Source organism: Musca vetustissima, unplaced genomic scaffold, assembly GCF_032173495.1.
Source record: "Musca vetustissima isolate MV318-11 ecotype Yass unplaced genomic scaffold, APGP_CSIRO_Mvet_v1 utg16800, whole genome shotgun sequence".
Taxonomy (NCBI): Eukaryota; Metazoa; Arthropoda; class Insecta; order Diptera; family Muscidae; genus Musca; species Musca vetustissima.
In genome coordinates this window covers 3,304-16,840 of record NW_026881637.1, presented here as the reverse complement: position 1 = coordinate 16,840, position 13,537 = coordinate 3,304, and the positions used below count along the sequence as shown (strand labels likewise).

The window sequence follows — 13,537 nt, the reverse complement described above, 5'->3', positions numbered from 1 at the left end:
ACCTATATCAAAATCTGAACCGATTTCAACAAACCTTATCACGCATCATTTTTTTTCTCAAAACCATTCGCAATGCTTTATTTTACACAATCAGACAAATATTGGGAGTTTGGTGTATTATTAACAAAAAATCGGACGGAAATATATACGGAACTATATCTAAATCTAAACCGATTAAAAAAAACTACTCAGACATTAATCTGGGGAGTTTGGTGTATTATTAACAAAAAATCGGACGAAACTATATAGAGGAACTATATCTAAATCTAAACCGATTAAAAAAATCACAGACATTAGTCTGGATTTAATGCAATACTCTGTGCAAAATTTTGTGCCAATAGGACAAATATTGGGAGTTTGGTGCATCATTCACCAAAAAATCGGACGAAACTATAAATGGGAGCTATATCTAAATCTGAGCCGATTTTAACAAAACTTCGCATGCATTAGTCTGGACACAATTCAGTACTCTGTGCAAAATGTTGTGCCAATCGGACAAATATTAGGAGTTTGGTGCATCATTCACATAAAATCGGACGAAACTATACATGGGAGCTATATCTAAATCTGAACCGGTTTCAACAAAACTTCGCATACATTAGTCTGGACCTAATTCAGTACTCTGTGCAAAATTTTCTGCCCATCGGACAAATATTGGGAGTTTGGTGCATCATTCACATAAAATCGGACGAAACTATATATGGGAGCTGTATCTAAATCTAAACTGATTTTAACTAAACTTTGCAGACATCAGTCTGGACCTAAAATGTTGTCCCAATCGGACAAATATTGGGAGTTTGGTGTATCACTCACCAAAAAATCAGACGAAACTATAAATGGGAGCTATATCAAAATCTCAACCGATTTTAACAAAACTTCGCATACATTAGTCTGGACCTAATTCTGTACTCTGTGCAAAATTTTGTGCCAATCGGACAAATATTGGGACTTTGGTGCATCATTCACATAAAATCGGACGAAACTATATATGGGAGCTGTATCTAAATCTGAACCGATTTTAACTAAACTTCGCAGACATCAATCTGGACCTAATTAGTACTATGTGAAAAATTTTGTGCCAATCGGGCAAATATTGGGAGTTTGGTGCATCATTCACATAAAATCGGACAACTATATATATGGAAGCTATATCTAAATCTGAACCGATTTTAACTAAACTTCGCAGACATCAGTTTGGACCTAAATCAGTACTCTGTGCAATATTTTGTGCCAATCGGACAAATATTGGGAGTTTGGTGCATCATTTACATAAAATCGGACGACTATATATACATATGGGAGCTATATCAAAATCTGAACCGATTTTAACAAAACTCCGCAGACATCAGTCTGGACCTAAGTTTTGGGCGAATTTTGTTCTTGATGTCAAAGTCAGTGCAGTATTTTGTAATAAAAAACCGGTGATCGGTCGGACGGGGCCGACCATGTGATACCCTACACAACTTCCACGAAAATCTAACTTTTTGTTGTTCTATATTCTGATCTTGGACAATATTTGCACTCTCTTGACCTCCACCGTGGATTGTGTTGTTATGTTCGGATTTCAATTGTGGCCTTTAGATCGGCTCGAAAAAAAACCAAAAACAATTAAGTCCATTTGACCCGCTAAATATTGACCGATCTTTATCAAAAGAGTCATGCTTATTCTTTGGCCCAATCCCCATCTCCATGCAAAAATTCACGATGTTTGGGCCATAATTTCGGCCTTTAGAACGACCAGAAAATCAGACAAAAATAAAGTTTTTGGTCCATTTCACCCACTAAATATTAACCGATCTTTACCAAAAATAGGGGTCTTCATTGGCCAGAACCCATCCTACATGCAAAATTTCGTGAAGATTGGTCCATAACTGTGGCCTGTATCGTGTTTACAAGTTATAATGGACAGACGGATAGGCGGACCGACACACATGTCTAGATCGACACAGATATGATGATCGGTATACTTAAAGGTGGGTCTAAGACCAATATTTCGTGACGTTACAAACTTTTGGGGCTGCACAAATCTATAATACCCTGACAACTTAGTTGTGTAGGGTATAAAATTTTCCAGCATTAAATATTGGCTTTACAGGGAGAGACGATATATATATATATATACCTTGTTATCAATTTACTGTTACGAAATATAAAACTTCAGGACCTTCTAGATGCTGATTTTTGGACGAAATCAGAATTTAAATAGTTTATTCCTCACTGAAATAAAATATTTGACACAACTTATTAAATTTTTTAAAGAAATATGATATAATTGCAAAATAACTGTTTATGTTGTTTTCAATCCAATTAGTAAATATACCATCTACATATTTGTTTTTATATATCTATAATACACAATTGATGCTAACAACTTGAGTTTTGTTAACACGTGCCACAGTTTTCACCTTTTTCTTTCGTATTTTCGTTTAGTCTTAATTTCATGTTTGTTTTTTTTTTTTTTTGCTTTTTTGTATTTTTTGTTTTTGTTAAATAAAAATTGCCAAAATTCTTAGCAACATTTATTGATATTTCACAACTTTAAGTTTATCATCATGTCTGTAGAGTTTGTTTTATTTGTTTTGCATTTTTTTTCTATAAATAAATATTAAATTTAAAGTTAATTTTACAATAATATCAACTATGTATGTTTGTGTATGATGAGCTGAACGAGCAGTCAGACAACTAATATTAAATATAATTTCTTATGTTGCTGTTCTTTTGTTTTTATTTTATTGTAAATGTTTTTGTTTTCTTTTGTTGTTTTGCTCGTTTATTTTTATTATTTACAAATATCAATGTTGATGAAGATAATAGAGTTACCTTAGACTACTTATGTTGTTGTTGTTGAATTTGTTGATGTTATTTTTTTGTTATTGTTGTTGCTATCCTAAACGTGTCTGGGATTTCGATTACGACTAATCCGTTATTGTTGTCCTTCATCTTAATTTGTTTACCACAACCACAGGCCACAGACACACTTACGCCTGCACGCACACACATTTACAGCACATTACAGTTGTTGTTCGTAACGTAAATGTGTATTGTATGCATGTTGGAATGGATGGATGGTTTGATCGAACAAACGAACGAACGATGAATGTATCAATGTGCAATAAATGCCCATTTTGTTGTTGTTGTTGTTGTTGTCAGCTACCCCCAACAGACACTGACGCCCACCGCCCTATGCCATTGTTTAGTCGATAAATTTAAATTAATTGTTGCACTTAATTCGTATTTTCGCTCAACAATCACGTATTGTGTAATAACATCAATAAAAGTAAAATCAACAGATACGCATCATTAAGGGCATAAGTTCGTGCTGCTGACATAATGGCCGATGCTGAGTATTCACCTGTAATGAGAGAAGGGGGAAAGATGGTGTTAAAAGGTAAATGGTTGTAATTTTAATAAATATACGTTGAAAAATTATGTAAAATATAATGACGAGATTCGTTCATAAAATCTATCCCTGTTCTGCCAAGAATAGAATAATAGTTAAACAGACATTGTAAATTGGTATTCATGTTTAAGACGTTTCACTGTAGTTAAATTTTTTTTATAGTTTTAGTAATGTGTTTTTGTGAATTTGCTACATGAAGAGATCAGCTTTAAATTTATTTCGCTTTAAAGCCTGTATTAAGCTTCTAAAATCAGTTAGGTTGTTATACACTTTACAATTAGGTGGCGTGTATATTAACCCTTTTGCCCCGATTTTTTCCGTAATCATAGAACAATTTTCTGCAACTATCCCAAATAGGATATGCGGAAAATTTGACATTGTTACATCCTTGCATTGGGGAAGATGCAGTACGTTCTTCCAGAAAAATAAAAGTCGAATATCAAGATAACCAAATGCAAAATCGACGGAAAAACGGACGAAAAATGCTGATGACAGAATTCCTACAATTCGAATACAAAGCGATTTAAATAATTTGGCCTGTATACACAAATTAGTACTGAACACATTTTTGCCCTCTTCTCTATATTGAAATGCTCATAACTTTACAAAAAAATGAATTTTTTATACCCTACACAACTATGTTGTCAGGGTATAATAGCATTGTGCAGCCCCAAGAGTTTATAACGCCGCGAAATATTGGTCCTAGACCCACCTTTACAGTGTGTCCGATCGTCATATCTTATGAAATAGTCATGTGTGTCCGTCCGTCCGTCTATTATATTTTCTAAACACGATACAGGCCACAGTTATGGACCAATCTTCACGAAATTTTGCATGTAGGATCGGTTCTGGCCAATGAAGACCCCTATTGTTTTTGGGTAAGATCGGTTAATATTTAGAGGATGAAATTGCCAAATACTACATTTTTGTCCGTTTTTCTGGTCACTTCAGAGGCCGCAATAATGGCCCGAACATCGTGAAATTTTGCATGGAGAAGGGGATCGGGCCAAAGAATAAGCAAGCCTGTTTTGATAAAGATCGGTCAATATTTAGCGGATCAAATGGACCCTGACAAAATTTGTATTCTATATGAAGGACATAGACCTGAGAAGTAGATATTATATCCAAGAGAAGTGATTGACCTTTAAATTAATACCAATAATATTGTTGTATGTGCTCGGATGTGGGAGTTACATCTAAATATTTACAGGTATCTCCGTATTCGTATATTATTTAGTAACCCATTATCACTCTAGAGGGCGGAACTATAGCACTGATCGCTTTGAAATGTTCCATGAGGTTCCAGTTATGGTCAAGGACAATGCTTATAATTTTCGCTCAGATAATAATTTTGGAATGAAGTGGACCGAAAATTTTATTTTTTGTGTTATTTTCGAGTCGATCTATAGACCACAAATGAAAGCCGAACATCACAACACAACCCACGGTGAAGGGAATTTGGACAATAGCTGTACTGTACAATAGCTGTACTGTACAATAGCTGTACTGAATACTCGTAACGTTCGGATAAAATGTCATTGTGAGGAAGAGGTGCTGTTTACCTCTAATCGGGCAAGAGGGTGCAAACATCACGAAATATTGCTCAGGCTCAGAATAAACATCCGCAGAAAATTTGAGTTTCGTGGTAGTTGTGTAGGGTATCGTATGGTCGGCCCCGTCCGACTATACTGCTCCGCTAAACTCATTTTTGCCCTCTTCTCTATATTGTAATGCTCATAACTTTACAAAAAATTGATTTTTTTAGATTTTTCGTTTGATATGTGTCGTATATGATCAAGTCTTGACGAATGAAGTCCAAAGAATATATACCTACTAGCTACATATTAAATATAAGCTCTAATACATATAGACCCATGGTTCCTTTTGAGAGTAAGCATAGTCCGTATGTCCGTCAGTTGGTGTTAAATTGTAAACACGGTAGAGGTCGCATTTATAATCCGATTTGGATGAAATTTGGCAAAGCTCATTTGTGTGGCCCAAGGACGAACCCTATTGAAATTGGGGAAAATCGGTTTAGATTTAAATAGCTACCATATATATTTACGTCCGAGTTTATATAAATGGTTCACCAAAGACCTTATATATTTTTCGATTTGCACGAAATTTTTGCACAGCGCACTTAATTAAGTCTAGAATAATGTGTGCTAAGTTTCGTGAACATCGGTTTAGATTTAGATATAGCTCCCATATATATTGGTCTATTCTACATTAAGGCACTGCTTCTGTATACATCTTGTTGGGGATCGAATCACACACGTACACACCAACTAATAAGAAACAATATTTCGTAGGCTCCAAGGACTCTTGAGCCACCCTGTCCCTTGTGTATTTTCCTTTTTCGAATATTTGAAATGAAGACATATGGAAATACATCCTATTCAACTTAAATACATAACATACAATCACAAATATTCCATAGATATTAATTATTAAAATTACAATTTTCGTTTTCATTTTATTTCCGTTCCACATCAACGTTTAATTTGTAACACACAAATGTGGGTGAAATATTTCCAAAGAATTCAAATATAACTTCATGTAATTAAAATTCAGGATTTGCAATTATGGGCAGAGTAGAAAGTGTGGTATAGAGAGGGGAGAGATGGTGGAGAGAGCACGTGTTAAGGGTATTTTATTGTAGAAGGATTCTGGTTGTTATTCCAGAGTGGCACTTAATTAAATTTTTAATCACTTTCTGAATGTAGACATAATTGATATTCAAAAGTGGTCGTTTACGTATTACTTATGTAAAAGTTTATCAATTAAGAATTCTTTGAATTGTACTTATATAGGTATGTGTACAACAATTGAACACAAGTTATTGAAACAGGGGGTTTGTGGGAAAATGCACGAGAGTGCATATTCTATTGGATGCATATAATATAAGTTATAAGTTCTGAGATAAAAATGTGAGGTTTGAATTATCAATAAATTTTATATGAAAGAAGTTTCGCAAAATAACGGCGGGGTTTTTGAAAAACAAAGATTTTTTAATTAAAAAAAAATGAATTCATAGAACATCGGAGGTGTAAGCTTACAAAAAGCTGGTTTTAAGAAATATTCTTGAAGTGTTTATTATATTAAAATTCTACAAAAATATTTTGGTTGGGGTGCCAATTTTGTCATTGGGTTTTCAGTACACCAAATTATTCGTCCGGGTCCCTATAAATTCCATATAATCCCGTTCAAAGGAAAATTGTCTATTTTGTTATTATGAAAAGAGAAAAAATTCCTCCTCGTTGCGAATATATTTTGACATAACCCCCAAATTAAGAGACCCGCTCAAATTTAGGTATCAGTAAGGAAGTGATAAAAGTCGTACGGGACAGTCTATATGATACCATACACATATTGGAGTAAGCGAATACGGTGCTCCAAAGATTTTTATTATGCCCTATATCGTTTTTAACGAAGCCTAACTAAATATCCTTTCTAATAATTATGGTTGTATATGTCCAATATCCCGTCGATCGGAGAGACATAGCATTTTGTAAGGAAAATTAAAAAAGTCAACCGGGTCCGACTATGTGATACCCGTCACAACTTTGGGTCTAAAGAGGCAAAATACTAGGGTTGCCTGCCTGGCTGGACATGGCTGGGGCCACGTTTAGGCATACCTCCCACATAAGGGTAACCCCTAATATTCGGGATCTTGAACGCGATTTCAACCGAATTCACTGTAATATGATGCTTTGCATTCTTATTGTGTACCAAATGTTTCCACTAAAAATACACTTGTTCGTAACAAGCAAAAGGAAACGAGTTAGACACCTAGTTCCTTTTGAGAATATGCATAGAATCACTTTCTGAGTCGCATGTCCGTCTGTCCGTCCATGTATTTTTGTGAACAAAGTACACGTCGCACTTATGATCCGATTTGGATGAAATTTGGCACAGGTCACTTATTTGGTCCAAGGACAAACCCTATTGAAATTGGGAAAAATCGATTCAGATTTATATATAGCTCCCATATATATTTTCATCCGATTTGATATAAATGGTCCACCAAAGTCCCTATATATCTTTCGATATTCACGATATTTGGCACAGCGTAATGAATTAGGTCTAGAATGATGTAGCAAAAGCTTCCGATTTAGATATAGTTCCCATATATATTTTCATCCGATTTAATATAAATGGTCCACCAAGGTTCCTATATATCTTTCGATAGTCACGAAATTTTGCACAGCGTAATACATTAGGTCTAGAATGATGTGTGCTAAGTTTCGTGGAAATCGGTTCAGATTTATATATAGCTCCCATATATAGTTTCTTCCGATTTAAGGTAAATGGTGTACCAAAGTTCCTTAATATCTTTCGGTTTGAACGAAATTTGTCACAGCGTAATGAATTAGGTCTAGAACGCTGTGTGTTAAGTTTCCTGAAAATCGGTTCAGATTTAGATATAGCTCCCATATATATTTTCATCCGATTTAATATAAATGGTCCAACAAAGTCCCTATATATCTTTCGATATTCACGAAATTTGGCACAGCGTAATGAATTAGGTCTAGAATGATGTGTGTTAAGTTTCCTGAAAATTGATCCAGATTTAAATATAGCTTTTATATATTTTTTCGTACGATTTAATGTAAATGGTGCTCCAAAGTCCCTATATATCTTTTCGATATTCACGAAATTTGTCACAGCGTAATAAATTAGGTCTAGAATGATGTGTGTTAAGTTTCCTGAAAATCGGTTCAGATTTAGATATAGCTCCCATATATATTTTCGTCCAATTTGATGTAAATGGTGCGCCAAAGTGCCTATATATCTTCCGATTTGCACGAAATTCGGTGCGGAGTAATACATTAGGTCTAGAATGATGTGTGTCACAGCGTAATAAATTAGGTCTAGAATGATGTGTGTTAAGTTTCCTGAAAATCGGTTCAGATTTAGATATAGCTCCCATATATATTTTCGTCCAATTTGATGTAAATGGTGCGCCAAAGTGCCTATATATCTTCCGATTTGCACGAAATTCGGTGCGGAGTAATACATTAGGTCTAGAATGATGTGTGTTAAGTTTCTTGAAAATCGGTTCAGATTTAGATATAGCTCCCATATATATTTTGTTCCGATTTAAGGTAAATGGTGTACCGAAGTCCCTTAATGTCTTTCGGTTTGTGACACCGTAATGAAATAGGTCTAGAATTATGTGTGTTAAGTGTGCTGAAATCGTTTTAGTTTTAGATATAGCTTCTATATCTGACCAAATGAAAAATTGAGTATCGGTTGCAGAATGACATGTTTAGGAATCCAATTTTGTTTTACTGGTCCTTAAAAAATGCGACGGCTGTTAGGATTCATCTGTTGAATATACCCAAAGTGGTGAAGAGTTTCATTTTTTTTTTTTTTTTGTATTTTGGGTGTGGTACTTATTATTCTCATTGCGTTCCAAATGTTTCCACGAAAAATTATATATACAGGTCCACTTGTTCGTATATGTTAAAATATGTCCACTTTTTCGACTAGACCCAATATATCGGTACCACACAATTTTCGGTATTTTCAGTTCGGAACGCGTTCTTCAACCGAATTCGCTGTAACCCAAGAATTATTAATATTCGCACCTTTTAGGGGTAGTCCCCATATAACGTCCTTTTTACAATAAAAGAATTAACTGCTTTGATTCGCGTTTTCGGGTTGTCCCCATTTAGATGTATTCCACCATATTCTTTATTCGAAATGTTCACTATATACCCTACACAGTATAGAGCTTTAAGACGAGTTATGTTGTACTCATTCTACCTTCGGAGGATATCGAAATAAAAATTAGAACGTCATGTTGGAGAATGAACTATATCGGCCCGTAGTTAGGCCTAGCTCCTATATAATGATACATACTGATTTTCGGTTTTTGTATACCCTTCACAACAATGTATTAGAAGTTTGTGCATATGTTTGTAACAAAACAAAAACTATATAGACCCATAGTTCCTTTTGAGAATATGCATAAAATCACTTTCTCAGTCGTTTTATGCATGTCTCTCCGTCCGTCTGTTGGTGTTAAATTTTAAATAAAGTACAAGACGCATTTAAAATCTAATTTGGATGAAATTTGGTACAGCTCATTTCTTTGGTCCAATGACGAACCTTATCGAAAAATTGGCATTAATATCGGACGTAAATAAATATAGGAGTTATATAAAAATCTCAACCGAATTTCCCCAATTTCAATAGGATGCGTCTTTGGGCCAAATATATAACCTGTGGCACTGTGTCACTCAATCGGATTATAAATGTCACCTTATTCTAAAAAAAATCCACCATTATAGAACATCGCTGATATGATTTGATATATGCCCTACATTCTTTATGTGATTACCATCACAAATACTTGTATGACCTACAAATACTTCTTTTTCAGGAAAACCCACAAACAATTGATTGCATTGTTTTCGAAAATGCAGATGCATTCAAAACCTCTTCTAATTAACATGTCCCCTAAAACAAAATGCACTTTATTTATAATTCTTTTATGTGAACAAAAACAAAAAATTGCACAACAAAAACAGTTTTGTTGTTGTGGCAAAGTTAATTCCACTCATTTAACAGGGTTTGTTAAACATTCAGTAGCTGCATATAAACCACGTAGATCCGCTATGTGTGAAAGTATCTGGGCTAATGAAAGTGAAAGCGAAACAATGTTACAAAATAAGCTAGCAAGGAAGAGAATACAGAAACCATACAAACTATTTATAGAACACTTACCGCTAAGCACATGTAGGTCAACGGATACAGATGCACTATTCGATGGCTGGCAGGTATAATTTCCGGAATCCACTTTACGTACAGATGGTATAATAAGTGATCCAATCTAAATCGCGAACGAGGGAGCGAGGTGAAGAAAGACAAAAACAACATCAGCGGATGAGTGAAAGTTAAAATAGTAGTATTTTTCTTTCATTTCTAAAACCAGTAAAGAAAGTAGTAAAGTCGGGCTTGGCCGACTTTATGATACCCTTCACCACTTTGGGTATAATATACATATGTATCCGAACTTAAATATGAGATCTTTTTCTATAAGTAAACCGATTAACATTGATCCCAACACATGTCATATATCTAATTCTGAATCAATTTCAAGGATATTAATTTATATTAATTTCAATACGTTGCGTCAATCGGCCTAGCTATGGGTATTTAGTGCACAATTTACTCTAAATCGGACGAAAGTATATATAAAAGCTATATGTAAATCTGAACCGATTTGAAAAAAAAACTTTACACACGAAAGGTTATAGTAACTTCAGTACATTGTACAAAATTGTGTGCCGGTCTACCAAACGTTGTGTCATTAGTGCACAATTTATATGGGACCTATATCTACATCTGAACCGATTTTCACGAAACTTACAACATATCATTATTCTGGACCAAATTCAGTATCCTATGCCAAATTTCGTGCGGATCGAAAAATATATTGGGACTTTGAGCTCAATTTACCTTAAATCGGACAAAACTATATATGAGAGCTATATCTTAATCTGAACCGATAATCACGAAACTTAGCACACATCATTCTGGACCTAATTCAGTACCCTATGGCAAATTTCGTGCAAATCGAAAGATATATAGGGACTTCAGTGTATCATTTACCGTAAATCGGACGAAAATATATATGGGATCACAAAACTTGGCAGACATCACTCTAGTCTCAATTCAGAACGTTATGCCAAATTTCGTGCAAATTGAAAGATATATAGGGTCTTTGGTGCCCCATTCACCTTAAATCGGACGAAAATATATATGGGAGCTATATCTAAATCTGCACGAATTTTCACGAAACTTGGCAGACATCAGTCTAGGCTCAATTCAGTACGTTATGACAAGTTTCGTGCAAATCGAAAGATATATAGGGTCTTTGGTGCTCCATTTACCTAAAATTGGACGAAAATATATATGGGAGCTATAGGGTTCGTCCTTGGGCCAAATAAGTGACTTATGCCTAATTTCATCCAAATCGGAGCATAAATGCGACCTTTACAATTTAACATCTACAGACGGACAGACGGACGGACATGCATAAATCGACTCAGAAAGCGATTCAATGCATATTTTCAAAAGGAACCATGGCTCTATCTCGTTTCCTTTCGCCTGTTGCAAACATATTAACAAAGACATAATACCCTGCACCACAGTGTGGTGAAGGGTATAAATAGTATAATAGACATAGGGATTGGATTGCCAGCGAAACTTACCGTATTTTCATTATCACCATTATTTCCAAATATATTTCGATCCAATTGTGTATACCAGCCCAGTTTATTGTCATCGCTTATTTGTGTTTTATCACGATACCAGATAATGTACTGTGGCGGATCCAGTGTGCCACGCACAATGCAATGCAGTGCCACTTTGCTGCCGGCCTTAACAAAACGTGATTGGTCACCAATCAGTTCGGTTAATGGTACTAAATGAGCAATGTGGCCAATGTTGCAAAAAGAGAAGGGAGAAAACAAAGAAATTGGCAAACATTTAAATTACAATGCCACTCACACACACACACATCAATGCAAAAAAAGAATGGCTGAATGAACACATTCATTGGCAATTTTCAGTGTTTGCATGGTAATGTATTTTTTTGTGTAGGTGTTGTCGAATCGAATTAACATCATTTGGTTTTTTGTTGCAATCCAAACACTTACCAATCACTTTCAAATAGACTTTCGCACTCATTTTGGGCTCCGAGCTAGCCTGACACTCAAACCAACCCTCATCGGATGGTTGTACATATTTGATTTGCAGCGACCAGGTGTACTCTTTGTCATCTTGAAATATTGCCTGAAATCGTTCATCGGCAATAAAAGTGGTCTGATCCACGGAAATGATATGGCCATCACGTAAACGCACCCATGACACCGGTTTGTTTTGCAGACGATGAATCTGTAAGGGAAGAAGAAGAAATGCAATCAATGAAATGGGGTGAATGCGTCTAAAACCTAAAAATAACAATGGATTCTTTTATATGGCCTTGACGTATATTTATAAATATCTGCAAGTATGTATGTCAGCGTCCAAAGCCACGTAGATACTTTTTGGGGAAATGTGTTGAAAACCTTAGAATATCGAAAATGGCGTTGTACTGTTATGTATTATTTGGGTTAAGATTTGACACCGGATGGCCAATATCAACTTACAGGTGCGTTTGTGAAATACCGCTTTATGTGGGATACTGCGAAACATGGACCAATGGGAATTTAAAATATCAAACTGACTGACAATTCAGATCAAAAATATGTCACAAACATCTCCAAAAACCCTTAAACCGAACCTCAGCCTTATGGCTAATGAGGGTGTATACACATTACACCGTGAAAATGTGCCTCATCGAAATATTGGTTCTAGACACCACGTTTCTTTGGACCAAATCCGTTTCAGAAAATTTAGATTTCATCCAAACTTTGCCCATCTTATTATTTCTTCCAAACTTAGTTCAAATTCGGGGAATATCGGTCCACTCCTACAGGTACCTCCCACACAGGGGCTAGGTCTAAATACGGGTTATAGTTCATATATAGTTCATTATCGAACCTTACGTTCTAGTTTTTTATCTCGATATCCTCTGCAGGTGATATGATTACAACAGAGTCTTAGAACCAAACCCAAAACGCGGAACAAATTGCATAACTATTTTAATAAAATTGCATAACTATTTTAATATAAACCAGTAAGGAAAGCAGTAAAGTCGGACGGGGCCGACTATATGATACCCTTCACCACTTTGAGTATATTCAACAGATGAATCCTACCAGAAGTCGCATTTTTAAAGGACCAGTAAAATGAAATCGGAACCATAAACACGTCATTCTGCAACAGATACTAAATTGTTCATTTGGTCAGATATAGAAGCTATATCTAAATCTGAACCGATTTCAGGAAACTTAACACACATCATTCTAGACCTAATTTGTTACGCTGTGCCAAATTTCGTGCAAAGCGAAAGATATATAGGGACTTTGGTGCACCATTTACATTAAATCTGACGAAAGTATATGTGGGAGCTATATATAAATCTGAACCGATTTTCAGGCAACTTTACACACATCATTCTAGACCTAATTTGCTACGCTGTGACAAATTTCGTGCTTAAATCGACTCAAAAAGTGATTC

General features: G+C 35.2%; 1 protein-coding gene across 1 annotated transcript; it reads right to left on the bottom strand.

Annotated features, from left to right (window-relative positions):
- Positions 1-3,196: 3,196 nt before the first annotated feature.
- LOC133327605 (junctional adhesion molecule B-like) lies at positions 3,197-12,366 on the bottom strand (the record flags this gene model as incomplete). The annotated part of the gene is made up of 4 exons (XM_061536125.1): positions 3,197-3,352; positions 10,136-10,241; positions 11,626-11,837; positions 12,073-12,366. Coding segments are annotated over 4 exons (716 nt in total), but the record flags the coding sequence as incomplete, so codon positions are not given.
- Between the last annotated feature and the right edge of the window lie 1,171 nt (positions 12,367-13,537).